We start from the raw sequence: 23,306 nt of genomic DNA, 5'->3' as shown, positions 1-23,306 counted from the left end.
TTTTTCACCATTAAGATAATTTGTAACGTTCGGAATATTTTTATTTCTACCTTACAGTACTATTACAGTAACAGAACTAGTAACTGGTTTGCTGTGATACATTAAATACCATTTCAGCGTGGTACCACCTGCATTTTCTTATACAGACGACATGCTGTATTCATATCAGCTGGGAATATACACGAGGGTGCCCCTAATCGTAATTCTTTCCATATGCAGAACGTTTCAACGATTCGACATGTTTTTGTGAAACGGATGTCTGTTTTGTCTCCTGTGTCCCTACCAAACATCTATTAAAACATGACTCTGTTTGAAAAACTAATTTTCATTGACCATTTATCGAATACCGTCATTCAGATAGTCACCACTGTGTCATCTTAGCCATATACTGTGTAAGGTCAATGGTGGAAGGTATAATGTATATATATATATATATATATATTATATACATATATATATACATCATATACATTATATATGTATAATGAAATTTGAAGGTGTACATTCCACCATCACCCTTACACATTATATATATAATGAAAATTGAACGTACACCTTTCACCATCAACCTGAAACAGTACATGTATAATGAAATTAAGGTATATAACACTTGTATCGAAAATATTTTCAAATTTAACTCCAATATTTTTTATATCTTCAATTATCCTGCGCATGTGCAGACAAATGTACACTAACATATGAAATAATATCTTATTGATACAGGATTTTCTACCTAATTAAAATTATCTCTTAAATTGTCAAAAAATGTAATTTCAATGTCTTTTATGATACAATATCGTGTCACTTTTTTGCCTATCTCACTGACACTAACTTTTGATGGATTTTGGTTACATGGATGTTGTCATTCATGAAACAATGAACACGTATCTGACTTGAGCATCTGGTCATTTCAGTGTAAAACATTCATCAGGTCATATTTTTCAGAAGTAGTATCGATTCTCTTGTTGACGTTTCTTTCGATCGATTTTGATTTTCCTCGGTTGCCACAGGCTTAACAATTTGACCTTATTATCTATCACTTATGGGTCTTGGAAGGACGAAACGTCTGTATGGTGGAGTATGCTTCATCATTGGGCCTTACTTTAACTAATTCTAACATTTTGTTTTGAAAATATCCTAATCACTTGTGTTTCTGTTGTACAATAATTTGTACACATGGTCTGATTCTCATTCTACCTTTTCAGGAGTCTCAGTGAAAATCTTTCTTTTGTTATGATTTTGCAATAATCTGATACTCAAAATTATTTACTAGTTTACTGTATTTGATTTTTTGTAACCTACTAATATTAATTCTATTTCTTTCATTTTAAATTTTCTTTCGATCACTTTGAAATTTTCTCACTTCTCAGCATCACTCACATGGACTAAACAACAGTATAATGCATTTGTTGTTGACTTTACTGTATCTGACACTATGCTTTTATAGAAGGTGTTTTTCACGTGTATCTTTTTTACAATCTTTAACCATTAGATATTTTAACTTTTACAGAATTCCCCGACAATTTTGGAATGCATTTTTTACTTTATACTGAGCCATATCTTTATTGTTTATAGGTTGTGTATTGGGTAACACACATTACCGTCTAAAGGAGAAATTCAGTCCACCAATTGAGCCGTATGGAAGAATGAATTGTCTTATATGTCAATGTATACCGGTAAGTATTTAATATCTTAATACTGCAATTTAGAAGAAAATATTAATTTAGTATTAAAAGAGACTGATGATTCTAGATAAAAAAAAACCTATTCCTCCGTTATAATGTCATTTTTCGATGGTTCATTTTTTCGCGGTCACATTTACTCAGATTTTGCTAATTTGACCTCCAGCAGGAACCTAAGAGACGACAATAGTCTCACATTTCGTCCGACGGTTCATTCGTCTGTTCTTCCTTAATCTTGTCCGCACACTATCTCCTACATCACTTGTCATCGGAACTTCACATGGATATAGGTCCACCTGAGCGATACGTCATGTATCCAAAGTAGGTCAGCATGGCCCACATTTTAACCTTTGACCCACATCAACGAAAAATTTATCTATCTCACTACTTGTCACCGGAACTTCATACTTGGGGTGTGGGGTCACCTTTGTGAGGCGGATGTCTTTTATTAAAAACCAGTAGATCACTCTGATCTAGGTTTTGATCTTTGACCTACTTCTAAGAAAACGTTTGGGCAGTATGTTCTACATCATTTGTTATTGTTACTTCATACTTGGGGTATGGGTTCACCTTAAAGTGACAGTGTGTTAGCTTGGTACTGTAATTCTTTGAATGGCCTAGTTCCACAGTTTTATACTAGTGACGTTTCCATAACAGACTATTTCCATTATCTTACAAGAACCGTTATTATTGGTAACGTGGTGTCTCTAAGACAACATAGTTTAACACATATCGTCGTGATGTAGAACCTTCAACATCTAGTACCCTTTCCATTGTTGCTGTTGTACACTTAGCCACAAAACAATCTTAAAAGGATGTTGTGTTTACAGTTTATAGTGAAAACCTACCGTGTCCTATTTCCTCTTCATAAGTTCTGAATTAGACAATTTGCATTTTTTGCCCGATATTTACTTTTTTATTTGTGTTTTATTGTACTACGGGGCGGAATATTAACAACAAAGTTGTTCTATGTTAGTACACAACGATGATTATATATATTATCTCTTATGAAGTTACGAGCAATAGAATCTTTTCATGTTGATGAATATCAATATACAGTTTACTTATTGAAACAATATGGGCGAACGATATGTATGTTAAGGATGGGGCAATTCGCCGCCGTCTGTAAATATTTATAAATGTCAGTATTTTTCATCTAAACGAATATGATTTTATATATAGGTTTACAAACACTACTGAATTATAGGCAGGTCTGAGATAGAAGAGAAAGAGGTAAAAATGGTTGAATTCAGGGTTGAAATACTTCTATGTTTCTCCTTTGGTCTAGCATATCTAAAAATTCTTTCCCGAGTAGATAATACTGAAGATAACTGTTAACTGTTCTACATAGGTGGTGATAAAAGTATTGTACAAAAGGTAAACAAGTGAATTTCATCTTTCTATACAAATTATGAACGAGAAACAGTATGCCAGGGTTTATTGAGTAATGAACTGGTCTACATACATGTATGTTTCCATAACCGAAGCTCAACTTTTCTATCCATTACAGTAGTTGTATTTCCCTATGTATTATTCAGTTGCATAGGCAAATGATATCATGTCAATGGATAGTTTACTGAATAGCTTTCGATTCATTTAACTATCATAAATACTGTTTTTCACAACTTATAATACATAGACTTAGGTAGAGTGTAGTAAGGTGTTGGATAAAAGTGACTTATAGTACTTATAATACATAGAATTAGGTAGAGTGTAGTAAGGTGTTGGATAAAAGTGACTTATAGACTAGTACTTAAAATACATAGAATTAGGTAGAGTGTAGTAAGGTGTTGGATAAAAGTGACTTATAGACTAGTACTTAAAATACATAGAATTAGGTAGAGTGTAGTAAGGTGTTGGATAAAAGTGACTTATAGACTAGTACTTAAAATACATAGAATTAGGTAGAGTGTAGTAAGGTGTTGGATAAAAGTGACTTATAGACTAGTACTTAAAATACATAGAATTAGGTAGAGTGTAGTAAGGTGTTGGATAAAAGTGACTTATAGTACTTAAAATACATAGACTTAGGTAGAGTGTAGTAAGGTGTTGGATAAAAGTGACTTATAGACTAGTACTTAAAATACATAGAATTAGGTAGAGTGTAGTAAGGTGTTGGATAAAAGTGACTTATAGTACTTAAAATACATAGAATTAGGTAGAGTGTAGTAAGGTGTTGGATAAAAGTGACTTATAGTACTTAAAATACATAGAATTAGGTAGAGTGTAGTAAGGTGTTGGATAAAAGTGACTTATAGTACTTATAATACATAGACTTAGGTAGAGTGTAGTGAGGTGTTGGATAAAAGTGACTTATAGTACTTATAATACATAGAATTAGGTAGAGTGTAGTAAGGTGTTGGATAAAAGTGACTTATAGTACTTATAATACATAGAATTAGGTAGAGTGTAGTAAGGTGTTGGATAAAAGTGACTTATAGACTAGTACTTAAAATACATAGAATTAGGTAGAGTGTAGTAAGGTGTTGGATAAAAGTGACTTATAGTAGACTTAAAATACATAGAATTAGGTAGAGTGTAGTAAGGTGTTGGATAAAAGTGACTTATAGACTAGTACTTAAAATACATAGAATTAGGTAGAGTGTAGTAAGGTGTTGGATAAAAGTGACTTAGTGAATTAGGTAGAGTGTAGTAAGGTGTTGGATAAAAGTGACTTATAGTACTTAAAATACATAGACTTAGGTAGAGTGTAGTAAGGTGTTGGATAAAAGTGACTTATAGACTAGTACTTAAAATACATAGAATTAGGTAGAGTGTAGTAAGGTGTTGGATAAAAGTGACTTATAGTACTTAAAATACATAGAATTAGGTAGAGTGTAGTAAGGTGTTGGATAAAAGTGTATAGTACTTAAAATACATAGAATTAGGTAGAGTGTAGTAAGGTGTTTGATAAAAGTGACTTATAGTACTTATAATACATAGAATTAGGTAGAGTGTAGTAAGGTGTTGGATAAAAGTGACTTATAGTACTTATAATACATAGAATTAGGTAGAGTGTAGTGAGGTGTTGGATAAAAGTGACTTATAGTACTTAAAATACATAGAATTAGGTAGAGTGTAGTAAGGTGTTGGATAAAAGTGACTTATAGACTAGTACTTAAAATACATAGAATTAGGTAGAGTGTAGTAAGGTGTTGGATAAAAGTGACTTATAGACTAGTACTTAAAATACATAGAATTAGGTAGAGTGTAGTAAGGTGTTGGATAAAAGTGACTTATATACTAGTACTTATAATACATAGACTTAGGTAGAGTGTAGTAAGGTGTTGGATAAAAGTACTTATAATACTTATACATAGAATTAGGTAGAGTGTAGTAAGGTGTTGGATAAAAGTGACTTATAGACTAGTACTTAAAATACATAGAATTAGGTAGAGTGTAGTAAGGTGTTGGATAAAAGTGACTTATAGTACTTAAAATACATAGAATTAGGTAGAGTGTAGTAAGGTGTTGGATAAAAGTGACTTATAGACTAGTACTTAAAATACATAGAATTAGGTAGAGTGTAGTAAGGTGTTGGATAAAAGTGACTTATAGTACTTAAAATACATAGAATTAGGTAGAGTGTAGTAAGGTGTTGGATAAAAGTGACTTATAGACTAGTACTTAAAATACATAGAATTAGGTAGAGTGTAGTAAGGTGTTGGATAAAAGTGACTTATAGTACTTAAAATACATAGAATTAGGTAGAGTGTAGTAAGGTGTTGGATAAAAGTGACTTATAGACTAGTACTTAAAATACATAGAATTAGGTAAGTGTATACATAGAATTAGGTAGAGTGTAGTAAGGTGTTGGATAAAAGTGACTTATAGTACTTAAAATACATAGAATTAGGTAGAGTGTAGTAAGGTGTTGGATAAAAGTGACTTATACTGACTTAAAATACATAGAATGACTTAGTACTTAAAATACATAGAATTAGGTAGAGTGTAGTAAGGTGTTGGATAAAAGTGACTTATAGTACTTATAATACATAGAATTAGGTAGAGTGTAGTAAGGTGTTGGATAAAAGTGACTTATAGTACTTATAATACATAGAATTAGGTAGAGTGTAGTGAGGTGTTGGATAAAAGTGACTTATAGTACTTATAATACATAGAATTAGGTAGAGTGTAGTGAGGTGTTGGATAAAAGTGACTTATAGTACTTATAATACATAGAATTAGGTAGAGTGTAGTGAGGTGTTGGATAAAAGTGACTTATAGTACTTATAATACATAGAATTAGGTAGAGTGTAGTAAGGTGTTGGATAAAAGTGACTTATAGTACTTATAATACATAGAATTAGGTAGAGTGTAGTGAGGTGTTGGATAAAAGTGACTTATAGTACTTATAATACATAGAATTAGGTAGAGTGTAGTGAGGTGTTGGATAAAAGTGACTTATAGTACTTATAATACATAGAATTAGGAAGAGTTCAGTGAGGTGTTGGATAAAAGTGACTTATAGTACTTATAATACATAGAATTAGGTAGAGTGTAGTGAGGTGTTGGATAAAAGTGACTTATAGTACTTATAATACATAGAATTAGGTAGAGTGTAGTGAGGTGTTGGATAAAAGTGACTTATAGTACTTATAATACATAGAATTAGGTAGAGTGTAGTGAGGTGTTGGATAAAAGTGACTTATAGTACTTATAATACATAGAATTAGGTAGAGTGTAGTGAGGTGTTGGATAAAAGTGACTTATAGTACTTATAATACATAGAATTAGGTAGAGTGTAGTAAGGTGTTGGATAAAAGTGACTTATAGTACTTATAATACATAGAATTAGGTAGAGTGTAGTGAGGTGTTGGATAAAAGTGACTTATAGTACTTATAATACATAGAATTAGGTAGAGTGTAGTGAGGTGTTGGATAAAAGTGACTTATAGTACTTAAAATACATAGAATTAGGTAGAGTGTAGTGAGGTGTTGGATAAAAGTGACTTATAGTACTTATAATACATAGAATTAGGTAGAGTGTAGTGAGGTGTTGGATGAAAGTGACTTATAGTACTTATAATACATAGAATTAGGTAGAGTGTAGTGAGATGTTGGATAAAAGTGACTTATAGACTAGTACTTAAAATACATAGAATTAGGTAGAGTGTAGTGAGGTGTTGGATAAAAGTGACTTATAGACTAGTACTTAAAATACATAGAATTAGGTAGAGTGTAGTAAGGTGTTGGATGAAAGTGACTTATAGACTAGTACTTAAAATACATAGAATTAGGTAGAGTGTAGTAAGGTGTTGGATGAAAGTGACTTATAGTACTTAAAATACATAGAATTAGGTAGAGTGTAGTGAGATGTTGGATAAATGAGCATGTTCTCTAACAAAGTATTGGGATGAGATTTTTACGTATCTACAGGAAGGTGAAGATAGCAGAGTTATCATAGAATGACGTAGATGATACTCAAAAGTTGTTAGAATTCGCGAGGGTGTAACGATGCGTGTCCGGTGCAAATGACCTTATCGTTATACTTACCACTGGCTAGCGGATGGTTCATACTACCATCGACAATAGAAGCACGATTTGTTTTAACAGCTCGTGGAATTCCAATTAGTGGGATTTCTAATGAGCGGATTTCTAACGTCAATGGCTTCACAGAAGAAGGTTGTACTAAATATAACTATTGGTAAAGTCACGAAATCGTAACTGGTTTTATACAAGAAAATATTGTCTCGATCGTTTGAATAAAAAATGTCGTTATTTTCTCTCTGAGTTCTTATTACTAATGAACATAATTCGTCTTAAAGATAACAATATCCAAAAATACATTCGTTGTAATCGGCACAACAAACACACTCTTATTAAGTCAATATGCAAAATGAATGACCTACTTTCTTACTGTAAAATCGTTTAGTTATTGTTTTGTGACTGTATTAACAAAATAGCTCAAAACTCTCTCTGCATTTATTTCAGTTAAGCGTGATAATCCTTATAGCTTATTTGTAGTATTTTTTTCGCAGTTTGATTTCATAAGTCTAGTCAGAACATAGCTTCCGGGGGAAAATACTTTCTGACGACTACTTCCGCCGGAAAATATGATTATCTAAACGAGATAGGATTATCTTTTTCATTCATGAATGTAATCAAAGTACGACAGTTGGAAATAAAAAAAAAACATGAATGAAAGTTATACTACAATGTAGTCAGTTATCTCCATTTAACGAGTTATGACAAAATAAGCCTATTGATTGAGCATTTGTCTCTTACGTTCTAAACGTTCTCTAGATTCATAACAGAACGACACAAAAATGTAGCAACTGGAAACAACATTTAAACAATCGAAACTTATTCTGAAGAGTTAGTTAATTGCAAATTACTGCTGTTTTGAACTAGAAATTCACCTGAGAGTTGCACTTTTACAGTTATAGTTATGTAATTAGGTTAATTGCTACAGGTGCGACATGTAATATTCTAAAACTGTAAACGAGTTTCTCCGTATTGTATTTGAAATTACATATTTTAACATAAAGTGATAACACTACTAGCTGCTGATACACTTCACAAAAAATTTACGGTGAATTTATATCTTTCATAAAAATAATTTGAAAAAGAGGACACTCTAGTTATATCATTCCTTGTAAATTTCCAGTCTTTCTTTTTTGTAGTTCACACTTAAGTCCTTCGAAAAATCACCCGCATCCATGATTTGTACAATCAGAAAGTTGGCGTGATTGCTATCTGGTTCTAACAGGAAGTCGTACTACTGCTTAGTGACGGTAATGATGGGTGATTTCCATATATTGATTAAGCCTGTTCTATGATGGAAATGTATTACTCTCCGGATTAAATCGACACCACATATGCCGGTAATATTCCTTTACCGACAGTTGTTAGATTTCCACTGGTTAATAAAATTATCTAATTTGAGAGAGATGGAAACGAAACCCTCTAAGGCTAAGATTCTGACATAAGTGTATGTCTCTTTTTTATGTTACCGCCACTAAACTTTTGAATTTACAGAACAACCTTAAATAGTATTGAAATGTCTTAAGGTGTTTTTTTTCAGATTGTAAATACTTCTAAGAATTCGTTCATTGGGAGTTTGAAAGCCAAAAAAGGTGATTTATAAACGATGATATAATTTTAAATAAATGCACAATTTTGAAACATGTCTCGGTTTAAATGACAGAACCGATTGTACTGCCATTTTGAAATTCACTATTTCAATTTCTATAGGCAAATGCTTAATACAAAGTTTATCGGCACTCCTTTTCTTCGTGTATAATTTATAAAATTCAGATTTTGCAGCAGAAAATTGTATAACAACAATCACGTGAATATCACCTTTTTCACACAAATAAAATATTTTCATGTCAACATTATTATTATCCAAAACAAAACAATAGTCAATAAAACGAGGGCAACAAAAGAATGATTCACATGGAATCTCCTGAAAAAGTACAAAGAAAAAAGACCAGGTGTTCCGGAAGTGTATGGGTCTTCCACGTCATCGATGACACCCGAAAGGTTAATCGTGTTTAGTTCAAATAAGACATATCACGTTCTCAAATAATCAACAATTGAACCAACAGGCAAACTAACGAACATCAAACAAGTTCATATTCATATCGCACAAACGAATACAATATTTTTCAATAAGATCACTATGGCGACCGTAAACCTTCCACATAATTTTCACCAACCCGCAACGTTTGAAACCGTGTGTTGCGAGTCGGTTGGCAAGTTGACGACTTCTTGCACGAAAATCGTTACAATGGGAACAGGCTGTTGAATATCAAATCAATTGCGAATGTTAACACCAGGGCTATAGCTATCCAGAAATGGAAAATTTCCTGAATCTCTTCGATACAACGGAGCTAGATCTTAAAACCAAATCATGGATTTAACTACATCATATAGCTGTTTTGTCCTTCTAGGACTCGAAAGTGATGCCAAGGGACCACATTTTGAAGGCTAGGACTGATGTAAATCCAAAGTGATCGAAAGAAATATACCTAGCTGGGAAGTTGAAGGTCCAAAAACCCTATGATTCAATATGTCGAGGTTCGTTGATATATCTAATTAACTGGGAACTCGAAAATGATAAATGAGATGTTTGACCTTACATCGAGGACATATGCAATACATAACTTTGCATTCTTTCAATATAGCTAAACAAATGTGTTAGGTATCAGGGTACGTTTAGTGCAGGAGAATGGGAAAAAAGTTGTTAATGTTATAAAAACGATACTAACACTTTCAAGCGCTAACGAAAATTACTCTACGAATCCCATATATCATTAAGATACATTTAATAGAAAAATCCCATTCAGTAAAGCAATTTAAATACGATTGGCTACTGACGCATCACGTATCACCTAAAATAAGAGTTGAAACGATTTGTTACTATCCTATTTCAATTGGAAAACACGAGTATACGATGAATTTTGTACATTTCCTCAAATGTGTTTGGCAAGCAAGGTTCGTTCTGACATGGCAAGGATGTTTCGCAGTAACTTATGGGACAGGCTTTTTTCAATTGAAAGCCAGATAATAGATATACTTGATTTGATTAAGGTAAGAAGTTCTCCTTACCAGTAGATAATACACTTATTTTATAGTTCTATGGAAAACCCCTTAGTTGTCTGCCAGTAAGGATATACAGTGTACTAATATAAATTTCACGGGCTGATTTTTACAAACTTATCTTTATTTCGAAAAATACGATATGATATGACAGATATCGTTAATTCATAGTATCAGTAAACACAGGTGATGCTTTCTAAAACAATGGAAATTTTGGATTGCCCAAGATTTACAAGGTTATCAAGGCAGAAGACGATTAACATTACGAAAGACATGGTCTCATTCTCCTTGTGTTAGATATTTTTTTTTTTAAAGTTTCTCTTCGTTTCATTTATTGTGTAAGTGTTACTTTCTACTACCAAAACATTTTGATTTTGTCACCATTCAAACAAATAAATAGTTATTGTATATGATTTATTGCTATGGATACGGAGGCTTAGAACCTACGTCCATTACATTTTAAATCGTCTTTAATCACTGTGGTCCTATATGTTTCACAAGGTAGAAGTACATGCAAACCTGTTGGAATCCTAAGATCATTGCTAAAAAATTGACGACGTCCTAAAATGATTCCTAAACAGATGATCAGGTCCTAAGATGATTGATAAACAGATGATCAGGTCCTAAGATGATTGATAAACAGATGATCAGGTCCTAAGATGATTGATAAACAGATGGCCAAGTCCTAAGATGATTGATAAACAGATGGCCAAGTCCTAAGATGATTGCTTCAAAGAGGATAGTACATTCCTCTCCAACTTTCAGTTTCACTTCAAAGTGTTCTTTTGTGCAGTTGAATAGGACAAATAGTAATTAGGAAATAGATGAAAGTCTAAACTGGTGTTTGCAGTACAATTTTCAAGAGACATATATACAATACATCTGAACAGGTATGTTACAAATTCTGCAGTGACCAAAGTGAGCCAATACCAGCAAAACTAGTCAGCTGATCAAATCTAAACTTGGAGCCAGTACTTTCAAACTGTGTTTAAGGTTTGTTAAGATGAATGGATGACCCGATCTTTACTAGTCTTCAGGTGTGATCAAAAACTGACCAGGCTAGTAAGATATTGTGTGGAATGACGAGAGGTATCTGGATACAGTAGGTTCGTGCAGTGTCAAAGCGCTCGCCTTTCACTTCGACAACCGGGTTTCGAAAATTTGATCACACCTGAAATGAAATGGTGTCTCCTGTCGGCACGCATGGGTTTTTCTGCGGAAGTTCCGGCTTTATCATAGTTAAAACTCTCACGTTCTTCCATTTCAGCAAACAGGAAATGTTTTTACGTTCGGTTGATATAAAATATTGATACATCTTACATATATATATATATATATATATATACTTATAATAGTGTAGAAGTATATCGCTAACGCAGTATCATGTATACTGTCTATAGATTTTACTTACTGGCGTTCGACACACATAGACATATCTACTCCTCCGCTGATTTGTTGGCATTAATCCATCGACACTTCCGATGTGTTAAAACTAAATAGACGATTAAATTTAAGTATAGTGCCATCGTAATAGGAAAAGACCATTAAAGTCATGGATAATCACTGGCATGCAGGTTAAGTTGAAAATCTCAATTCGACAAGAGATTTTACGTGCGCTGACATGTCTAGATAAAAAATACACAGCACTACATCTTCGTAATTTGATTAAACACTGTACCTGGTTTTCTGTAAGGATCCGAGGCGTCTTTAAGAAGTTAGCTAAAAGAGTGATGACATTTTTACATATTTTTATACAAGTGAATGGAATTTGCACTAAAAGACTCCCATCAAATTCATATGACACTTATATCAGTTATGACTGACATAGACAGTTTGTTAAGTTGTGTACAACATCATAATTGTATCTGAAACCTGAAACTCTTGAACGCTCTTGAAGCGTGAACCAGAAATACATTTGAACTTTACACTTTCTTGGAGGTCAAAGGTTATATAATTTCGTCATTTCTTCAAGGCACGTGTTGTCAATTCACATTTAGCATTGCATTGCATTGAGTGTGAATATATAAATAAACCATCTCTGAGATATATTGTCGACATGTAAGATGAAGGTTGGTTTGTCTGCTCAAAAATGTCATCGTTTCGGTTCTCACTTCAAAAATATATTCTTAGGATTTTTTAATCAATATAATGTTTCTAAATATATCTGCAATCAACTAACATCTATCTTTATTTTGAAGCGAGGTATCCATGTAAATGCTGGTGAATACCCCTCCGAACAACATACAGAAGGCCAATCGCATGCTATAATCTTATCGTTGAACTCCATATAACGCAATATAGTATCAACTATTCCGCTCTGTATAAAAACCCGGAAGTACTGTCAAATAACAAAATTGTATCAGAAAAAAAAGAAAGAAATACCGACCTGTCAACAGAATCTTCATGGTAAATATGAAAACAAAGCATCTTCTGCTTCATCGACGACACTCGAAGTGTAAATCATGGCCAATCTAAGTAAGTAATGTGTAGGTTCCCATATCACATAAAATTAACTTCTTATTCAACAAAAAACACATTAATAATGTAAATAATTGTATACAGAATGCGGGATTGTTGGGAGAAACCATCATGGATTTTATTCGGAAAAGAGCGAGGCCTGTGAAATACGAGGATCGGAGGCTTCACTGGATTTAGAGAGAGAATATTTGTAGTATTTATTTATTTATTGCCAATCCAGCTGCATAATTTAAAAGGAACATATTTTATCTCACAGCTTTTTGATAAGGAATATGTAATATGTACATGTTTAGTGCTGTTAGCTATCTTTTCCCCTGGTAATACCCGTCCAATTTCGAGATTCTATATAAAATTGAAAAAAAAACCACACCCACGCGGTTTGAAATTTAGCTCACCGAAAGCCCTGAATGGTAAGCACCCCTTTAAATATATCTTTTATGAAATTGGCAAACATCCTTGAAGCATTAAATTATTAAAAGAATGGTTCCGACTTCCTCGATGTGCAGGTAAACGGGAATTCCTTATAAAATCAATTGATAAAGTAAGCCTGTGTCTGCAATTTATGAATAATGATTTAGACTCGGCGTATTAAGTACTTCACACTTGTTTAAATAACTTTCAGTGCTACTTTTAAGTAGCGTGAATTTGTTAAAATTCTATACTTAAGAATAAAGTTTAAAGTTGAAAGTAACATCTGAGTATTAAACGTTTTTTAGACAGACGAATCGATAATCTCACACCTCATATTTTCATAAATCATTTCAGGTCTGTCTGTATTGCACTTACCTAGTGCAAGTGTCCGCTACTAAACAAACGAACACAACCGTACATCCATAATAATGCGATATATACAAATCAGCCACGAAGATAAAACACGTTTTCTTGTTTACATACATGTATATATATATCATGTATATTTATTTATTTTCTAAACAAGGCTTGATTACAATGAGTTGTTGACATCATCACTGTAACTATATTTAGTTTAAAAAATCCACAGGTGTGTGATCTGTGATATGAATACTGTTAAAGAGTTGCACAATATATAATTTCTCTGTGACATATCTATTGCCGACATAAAATCTCGCGAAAATAAATTTCTGTATCAATTCGTTACATTTCAGTCTTTCAATGGGTAGGTCTATTTTAATGATTACATGGTATTATACAAACTAATAGTTCATTTGAATACAAAGTTATAATACAGCAAAGTAAAACAAATAATATATTAAAATCCGTCGACAGTTGTTTTGTCCATCTAGGACTAGTCGGTGGCCTATAGTGTTAAATCATAGGGACGGCATCAAAATTCTCAAAGCTGGCAACTTCCCACTTACTTTTGTGATAAGCGATATAAATCCGAAATCCCTATCATGAATTTTCCATTATTTGATAGTTATATCCCTACTTACCAGAAAATTGAACCTATGAACGACAGATGAAACATATATCTGCCACATAAGGATTGAGGGAATCTTGAAGACGAATATAGGAATTTATTTGGTCAACATGATGACTTCATTGGAAAATATTCTATACATCTGTGCAGTATGACGATATTATCTTTTAATAAACCGTTTTAATCTGTGAACGTGATATACAGCAATTTTATAGATCAGACTTTCACGACTTGCTTTCAAAACGATCGAGTCATATTTTAACGAATTGAAATTTCGCCATCTGATATCTAATGCAAAATTTAATTATTTCATGGAAAATACGTTTCATTGGTCACGTTTTCATGATATACAGCGATATAGCGAAATTATCGTCTCACAGAAATTAACCGGTTATACGGAAATTTACTTAGAATGACAGAGTTTTATTCATTCTGGCTGCTTACTATTATCAAACCCATCTGTATCGCTGCTGATAGAAGTTAAATCTCAATCACGCTCTTCATTAAACGAATCACCGTTTTTATCTTCACTACATGATGTACGAGTATTGCGTCATTCAGTTTGATAAGTAAAAGTGGCATTTTTAACTTATTCAAAATCATTTTGTCGTTAACGACAGCGGATATTGCAGCAGGCAGGCGAGAAATAATAAAAGGACACAGAAAAGATGAACTTTATCGAGAGTTTTTCCTGGTTTTCTTTTCTTTTAAGACACAAATCAAGCGTTTTGTTGGTACCAGGCGTTACGTTTGTATTTCTGCAACCAATATATGTCCAAATCTTTACGTTTTCCTGTCACAAATATAGTAGTTTTCACGTATCTAACACCTTACGCTCGACATATCTCTATTGCTTTTATTTTCAACATTGTCTCGCTGAAAATAGAGGTAACCACTTCCCATGTCAACCCCCTTAATTTTATTTCTTCTGATTCAGAAATTTGTTGTAACTCTTGGTTTTGATAATATTTTTATCACCAAATTGAAAATGATGTTATCAAGTCAGACATGTCGGTAGTCAAACTCAATGAAAATGTCATTATTATTAATTAATTATAAAAACGGGTACAATACTATCATATTCTGATTTAGAATTATATTGGAATAAGATGATACCACACTATCTTTTTCTATTTTGACCTTTTTCTGTTATAAATGTAAAGCTGAAAGCAAACGAACAAGTTAGACATCATAATGCTTGCATTGACGATTTTGATATTCATGTTTAGGAGGATACACATTCCATTTATATAGAAATCAGGTAAATCACGAGAAAATAATGAAAGGATTTAAAAATAAGAGTTCACTTGGTTTCGAACACGATATTGGATAGAGAAAATCAGCAACGTTAATTCTTAAATTAGCTGTGGAATTTTTCAGTGGTAGAAATTTGGTTATTTCACATGTGAAAGCGATGGAGTTGTGATGGGTATGTTTTATGCCCGTGTAATCAAATTCTTACAAAATTGTTATAGTAGATGTGAAAATATACCAGTTCATTATTCATCACTTTTAAGCTATGATAAAAATAGTTTTTTATTCTAATTATTGCGAAACTCGTTCTTCATTTCTTAATTAAATTTTTCGTTATAAAATGTACAAAAAAACAGGGTTAGTAATGAATATAAATAGCACGAAAGCTACAAATTCTGCATCACCTACAGAAAGCTTAAAGAAACCGACTGCTGGTTTTTCCAATTTTCTCTCGTTTTTCCCCGAGGATTGGGCCTTCTCTGTCAGGGACTTGAAGAATTATCGGCAATAGATTACTACTAATTGTGTAAACAAACTGTGCTCTTGTATCGGCAGGCGTGAGGAGGCATGGGGTGGAGAGAGGGACAATCTTTTCATTAAGATCTTTTTCGTTAGAATAATTTATCACGGAAGGATTAAATTTGTCGAGATGTATAGGAAAATTGTTACAGTGTCAGCCAATCTAGCGGCTTTCACAGACCGACATCGACTCGAGTGGGACTGGGATATGATTGTGTGTGAATAGGGACGGATTAAGGGCACAATGGCATCCGAATCCCCCTCTTGATAATATGAATGACATACATGAGATTGGGAGGTGTGAAAAGGTTTGCCGGCTAACAGATAAAGCTCCCTTCTAATTTTAAAGCTACATGTTTAATGAATATATAAAAGAGAGGATTAATCCTGTATACGTGATAAGATGGGAAGTTAGTTTAAGGAATTTCAAATGATTCAAATTCAAAACATTTTACCTTTTCAGTTAACTTTTAATCAAATTTGGCATGCTTTTCAATTTCTTTGAAGTTGTTTCATGCCTGTGTCAAATGCTCTCTCTTGGTAAGTAAAACATTACCTTTATCAGCGGAATTGTTTGTTTTATTTAGTCAGATTGAATCGCCAGATTTTGTAGGGTTTTTGTAGAGCTGAAAGGATCATTGTAGATGAGGGTTTGTTGTTGTCGTGTCAATAAAATTAATCTTTTATTCTCTCCGACATCAGTAGAAACACATTGAGAACAGAAATGAAAATGACAGTGATTTGGCACAAATCTCTGTAATTATGACGAATAGTGGAAATATTGTCACATGGGCTGTATAAGGTTGTCAATATTTAAGTCACGGAGAAGTTTTTAAAAGAATTACTAGTAACGTAAATTCATAGCAATTGTGTTCTATATACAGCGTCAATGAATACCCGGATTCTCCACCATGTTGTATAGAGAATTGTGTTTGGGGAGCTTGGCGTGAGTTGTTTAACTAGAACACGTGTTTCTCAATCTCTTTAATTTTATTCCGGCAAAAAGTAAAGTACAACTAAAACAAGAACCAACAGTGAGACGATACGGAAACACGGAAATACCAACACACAAAACGATAAATTCCGGATATTCACTGATGGTGTATATTTGGTTCTTATTTTAGTTGTACTTTACTTTTTGCTGGAATAAAATTGAAGAAATTGAGAAATACGTGTTTTAGTTAAATAACTCACGCCAAGCTCCCCAAACACAATTCTCTATACAACAATTGAATCTATACAAATCAGCTTTAAAGTTAGTTTTATCTGTTCAAATGACGTTCTCGTACATTGACAGTGTTGATCATCTGTTGTAAAAAGCATAACATATTTCAGTTAACCTGCATTTATATAGTTGTTTAAATATATAAAAGCATGCTTCGAAATTAAACATATCGTATCGTCAATCGCGATCTCGATTCTATTCGTCAACCGGAAGTTCATGTCTTATCCCAGGTGTCACGGCGTAATTATTTTGTGAAAACATAACATATTGCCTGTCGATTCTTTTTGATCTTTTGTTAAAATTGTAAAATCTATTTTACATGTACCTCATTTCCTAATCTTTTCAACATTTGTAATAACACTTAGACATGAGGCTCTAAGATTTGTCAACTTCATCATAAAAACCGTATGCTGAAAAGTAACTGATATAAAACATTTTAAACAAAAGTTGAAAAATAATTTTATTTTAGTTTTTGTAGAAATGGTATCATGTTTAGACATCTCGTTAATTTAGATAAGAAATACTAACCGAAAAATACCTTTTTTTAAAATTTTAAAGCTGACAATGTATGAAAACATTGGTTTTACCAGCATAGAATGTTTTATGCGAAATTAAACCGTAGCATCTTGATCAAACTTCAGTAAGGATATCATGTAAAATGAATCCACGTCCTAAAGGTATACGGTAGAGACCACTATCAGTGTCACTCTCGTGATTTATTCATGCCTAAACCACTAAACCTCAATCCCATGTAAAGTAGTGTGACTAATTGTTGTCTCTGTTATAAAAGGGATGGAGTCGTACATTATTGCCACTTTCGAGATTAACATACTATGTTCCTGAAAAGTCCTTCGTCACCGTGGTGAATTAATGGGGAAGAGAATCATTTTCTGTAGGGTTTTATTGGGTTTCAACTTAAAATCTACTAACGTATATATCGCCACACCAGCATGCAGTTTTTTCCCCTTTTTCATAATTTTTCGTTAATTTGATTTTTTTATCCTATGGTTTATACGAACTTATCGATAATTTTTAGTTTGGTTGAATGTTGCATAATTGAGAGATACCTATATATATATATAATTTAAAAAGATAAAAACTTTGTGTATCGTATATACAGAGAAAATTAATCACTTGACATGACAAACAAATATATATTTGTTTGTCATGTTAAGTGATTAATTCTCTCTCTCTCTCTCTCTCTCTCTCTCTCTCTCTCTATATATATATATATATATATATACACCTAATTTGCAGTTCAAGGCATATTCTATGGAATCGTCATAAAGATATATCGATTTATTGCAAACACGAAATAACTCGAATTTAAAAGCAAATCAAAAATAAATATTTTGATTTGTAAATTACTACAATATCGGCTTATGATGATCAGTTACAGGATTTTAGTTTATTTGAGGTGACGGTCTCTGTTGGTGGAACCACCAGGCCACACCTTTACTCATTGGAATATCGGGACGTTTCAGAATATACATATTTGCATGACGTTTCTGGTGTGAATTATCAGATGTATGAAAATTACGCAATTGGTTGAATTATGGTGGTAATAACCTCCCCATATCAATTTATTTCGATTAATTTCAATTTAACTCAATCGCCTCCACGAGGACTTGGCACAATACCCGACCTACGGTCCATATATATGTATTACAGTAGCAAGGGTTGTAACTCCCGAGAAGGGAAAACTGAACACATTCTTAAATGATGTTTTTTGATATTCTAGAACTTAGTAACTTAGTAACACATACATTACAATTACGAGAAATGTTTTATCTTTCCAATAAATGCTTGATGAACGAAATTGACCAAATATTAAGCAAGCTATGACCTGACCTAGTATAAATGGCTGGGTAGATTTTCCCCTGTCTGATTGAAACTCTCTCTCGTCTCTACTAGGTACCTAGATAACTGTGCCTGGCGGTACACAGTATTCCTGACCGTGTCCACGCACAATGTCCTCTGATGGTGTTAAGTGTTACGTTGTAGAAATTCCATACAGACATCAAGGTGCTGGCTATGTTGTGATGTTTCTTGTTGTCGGGTGGGGGTGTCACATGACAAGTAATTATTAAACAAAGTAAGAAATAGTTAATATTTGATAATGAAATATCTAAAAACAAACTTTGCCTATGTGACCATTTAAACACAGTGTGATTATTGTGCAGTATACATTGTTCTGAAGGATAATGAACAAACAAATACATCCTAGAAACCTTACTCCAGGAAATCCCATTCCCTTTTGGTACACTGTCCCCATCATCATCGTTAAAAACTTGTCGTGATGTCCTATACTGATATCAGACATATCTATAGATTATGAAATGTGAAAATGTTTGTAGTGTTTCATAAATGGTTTAAGGATACTGCAAAACCACATCATTTTTCGCGGAAGCTACATTTTCGAGGACAGGATTTTATACAAAAATAGTACCTTCGAAATCGTACTACTGATTCTGACTTCAATTTTTAATTGATTCGTGGGCACATGATTTTATTGATTAGCAGTACTCGCGAAACCAGTGATAATATGTCCTCTACGAAAATTAATTATTTTAAAGCAATAGCATTAAGCATGTTCTTCATGCAGAATATGTGCAATTATCTATATAACAGGTGTGTTATAATGTTTATTTGATTAGCATGTCTTGCTACACGTGATATATTTTGTTATATTGTGTGTGATTCATGTCATATTTATGTAATCTAATGCTTTTCAAACTTTTTGAATACATAATATTTATATATGTGCAGTTTTTATCTATCTTAGTATACAGTGCATGATGATTTGATAATACTTGTCGATGTCTCATTCAATACATAGATATACATATAATTAAATATTTTTGAAATAATGTAATTTCTAATATTGTAAAATGCATAAATGATAAATTAAAATACTATTTTGTTGCACAGTTAATGAAGAAAGGCATTTTACATCACTATGGGAAAGTGAGATGCGTCAAAATCGAGAATGAGTGCCCGCTACCTAATTGCCCGAATCCAGTTCTTCTTCCAGGAAAATGCTGTAAATCATGTCCCGGAGAGAGTAAGTACTTTAGAAAACGGTGTATATATAGTAACAAGGTATTATGATATTATACATTGTCTTATATACATAAACTTGTTATATGTATGGTTATCTATATAAATGACTATATCAATACGTAACTCAGGTTCATGTTTCTAAAGAAGAAGTTTATGCGAAAAAGTTTGAAAAGTCCAAAACAAAAACAAAACTGTATAAATGAAGATAAAAGAGTAGCACGCAAAATGTTAGGAAATTATAATTGATAAATTCAATAAACTATTAGTATTTTATAACTTATGTATATATTTGTAATTAAAACTATCGTTTGGTTAACGAAACGAATACACATTTAAAAAACGATATGACAGAAGTGTATGCAGTGATAAATTTAAATTTATGAGTATAAATATAGATAGTTAAATTTAGATATAAGGTTTAATGAAAAAAATAATGGGAGAAAACTCTTGCAAACGTTAGTATGCATACGTCCTTAAAATAACTAGGCCAAGGCCGGCGCTCAGTTAACGAGGCTCTTTATATATTTTTTTCAAATTGAAATCATTCCAAGAGTTTACGTAAAATCACTTTCCTTAACATTTAAAAACCGAAATTAAGGAGTTTCACTACGCTAAGGAACGATGTTGAAGCAGGATTTATTTAATTGTGGAGTACATGGTGAGAACATGTATATGGAATGCCGTCGACACCTGTACACTGACTCATTGATAGTAAGAGGTAACAACCAGATGTGCATTTTATTACTTTTTCCTTCTCCCACTCCCCCTATCAGAACCACACCTGCCAAGGCACGTCGCATGGGCGGACATTAAGGATAATATTAGTACTCGTTAGACTGTTGACATTGCCTGTTCATTTGTGGAATATATTACACAATCTTAAAAAGACGAAAATAAACGACATGGGGTTAAATCACAAGAATTCAGAGCATATCATTAAAAAATAGCATTTTTATATGATTTCATAAAACATACCATTTTCCATGAAATATCAGAGAACAATACTTCAAACATGACGAATTGTGCAAAAGAATTAAAGGGGAGAGGGAGAGAAAGTAATGAATTAAAGCAACTAGGAAAATACTAATATGTTAACATAATCATAATTCAAAATCTACTTAAATGAATATGGGGTGAAATTGGGACAATGAAAGATTTACACGTTGGCCTATGAACAAAGAATATAAGACCAGATATTCCGGAAGAGTTAGCTCATTCTACTTCTTTGATGAAACCAGTCATGTAAACCTTGGACAATTCAAGTAACGCCATGTTCCCGACATACATAAAACATCAAACAACTATTGGAAATAGGATATGTATAAATAATTTCTTCATTGTTTCAGGTTTTCACCTAATTTGTGAAATAACCTTCCGAAGTTCTTTTCCATTGTGTTGAAATATCAAGCTCCTTAAATATTCCCCATTGTAGAATATGTTCGATTGTATATCACACATTTAAAGTTATAGGTATGAGATAGTATATGATTGATAAAAAGCAAAATCCAATCAACTTGATTTGCTTAGGTATTTTCCTGTCTAGATTTCCGTAGTAGTCTCTTAGGTTTCAATATTTTAGGCCCTAAGTAACACTGACGAGTCTGGAAAGTACGAAATAGCTGTATGATGCACTTTAAATCAGTACACAGATATGCTATATCTAATTATAAATTTGTATTAAACTGAATATTCATTTGTGTGTCTTTTGTACAAACATAGAGCCATATGAGTGCTTGAGCAGATGTTACAAAGCTGAGAGGTCTAAATTGAAATATGCTGTTTACGTGTGTGTCATCTGTACAGTCACTTTCGATACATTGATAAAATCGTCATAGACCCGGTAAATGAAAAAAAAAAAAAAATCATATCATCTAGATATTTTATTATCGTCATTATCATTGATCAAACCATAAAGCATTATCATGTCCATGTATTTTTTTCCAAATATTTAAAGATTATACCAAAGACACACAGATGAATATAGATAAGAAATGAGAATTAGATACAGTAGAGTCAAATAATTAATTAAGCTGCACCAATCAACTGTTGCCTGCTTTTTGTAATCGTCAGTGATACTGAGGATCTACATTTCGAAACCTAGGGGCGACTGAGGATAATCAAATGTGATCGTAAGAGTTGCAAAAATAAGATTTGAGAGAGCTACTAGTCCAATTATTCAACTAAGTTGATCTGAAGCTTTAGATGGGTGCTGATCTCATCAGTTATAAAAGACATGTCATGTTAACAAAAATATTGACAGAAAAGCTGTGAGTCAGAAAACACTCTTTATGAGTTTATGAATGGTGTATATCATATGAACACTTTCCTTTTAATAACATTGTAGAAAAGACACACAAATGAATAACTCCATTTATTACAGATTTAGATATACGATACAGAAGAGCCAAACATTGAATTAAACTGCATCATACAGCTTTTCGTCCTTCTAGTGATGCTTAGGGCCAAAATATTAATACTAGGAGGCAACTGAGGAAGATCCAAAATGGTTTAAGTCAATGTCAAGATAGGGAGGTACACTAGTTCTAAAATTCAGTAAATTTCAAAATTTTCACACACATTTGTAAATGATCATTCTTAAAGAACGTCAAGGACATGTAAATTCTGAACCGGGCCACTATCCGGATAATTAAAACGTGACATACAAGTTATGGTAGAATAAATATTTTATCATGAAACAAATACCATCTACACGATTCAAGTTGATGCACTGCCGTGTCTAGTTTATTTATAAGTTTGGATACAAGTGGTATCCACCAAGAAATGTTGAACATTTTACTTTTTATCAACAAAACTATCCGCCCCTGATTTTCACTGTAGAAAATATCACTTCACATAGAACATTGTTTCTTTTAAGAAAACCCAGGTTTATTAAACGAAGGATAGTATTTTGAAATTTGTTAACTACATCAACGACTCTTCCTTGAATTAGATGTAATGACTTCAAAATTCAAAATAACCACGTTCCAATCAAAATAAAATTATAAATTTCCCACAATTTAAGTGTTAATATGATATTGCCAGTTTGTGTAGTTGAAACACCAAAACATGCTTGGTATTATTTTCCTATATTACAAGGCCAGAGGAATGTTTCAAAGTCGACAATGTCTAGGTATGCTGG

The 23,306-nt window shown here is 32.6% G+C and overlaps 1 protein-coding gene across 1 annotated transcript in view; it reads left to right on the top strand.

Annotated features, from left to right (window-relative positions):
- The window catches only part of LOC132546651 (chordin-like), a 71,933-nt gene that overhangs the window by 14,270 nt on the left and 34,357 nt on the right, over positions 1-23,306 (top strand). Inside the window, exons 2-3 of the mRNA XM_060210373.1 lie at positions 1,576-1,676; positions 20,036-20,168. Of these exons, the coding sequence (XP_060066356.1) occupies positions 1,576-1,676; positions 20,036-20,168 (234 nt within the window). The remainder of the gene's footprint in view (positions 1-1,575; positions 1,677-20,035; positions 20,169-23,306) is intronic.

This window comes from Ylistrum balloti, unplaced genomic scaffold (genome assembly GCF_031769215.1).
Source record: "Ylistrum balloti isolate Yb309-2 unplaced genomic scaffold, AGI_CSIRO_Ybal_v1 Utg369900, whole genome shotgun sequence".
NCBI classification, from domain to species: domain Eukaryota; kingdom Metazoa; phylum Mollusca; class Bivalvia; order Pectinida; family Pectinidae; genus Ylistrum; species Ylistrum balloti.
Note: the sequence above shows the minus strand (reverse complement) of the source record. Positions and strands in the feature narration are given on the sequence as shown.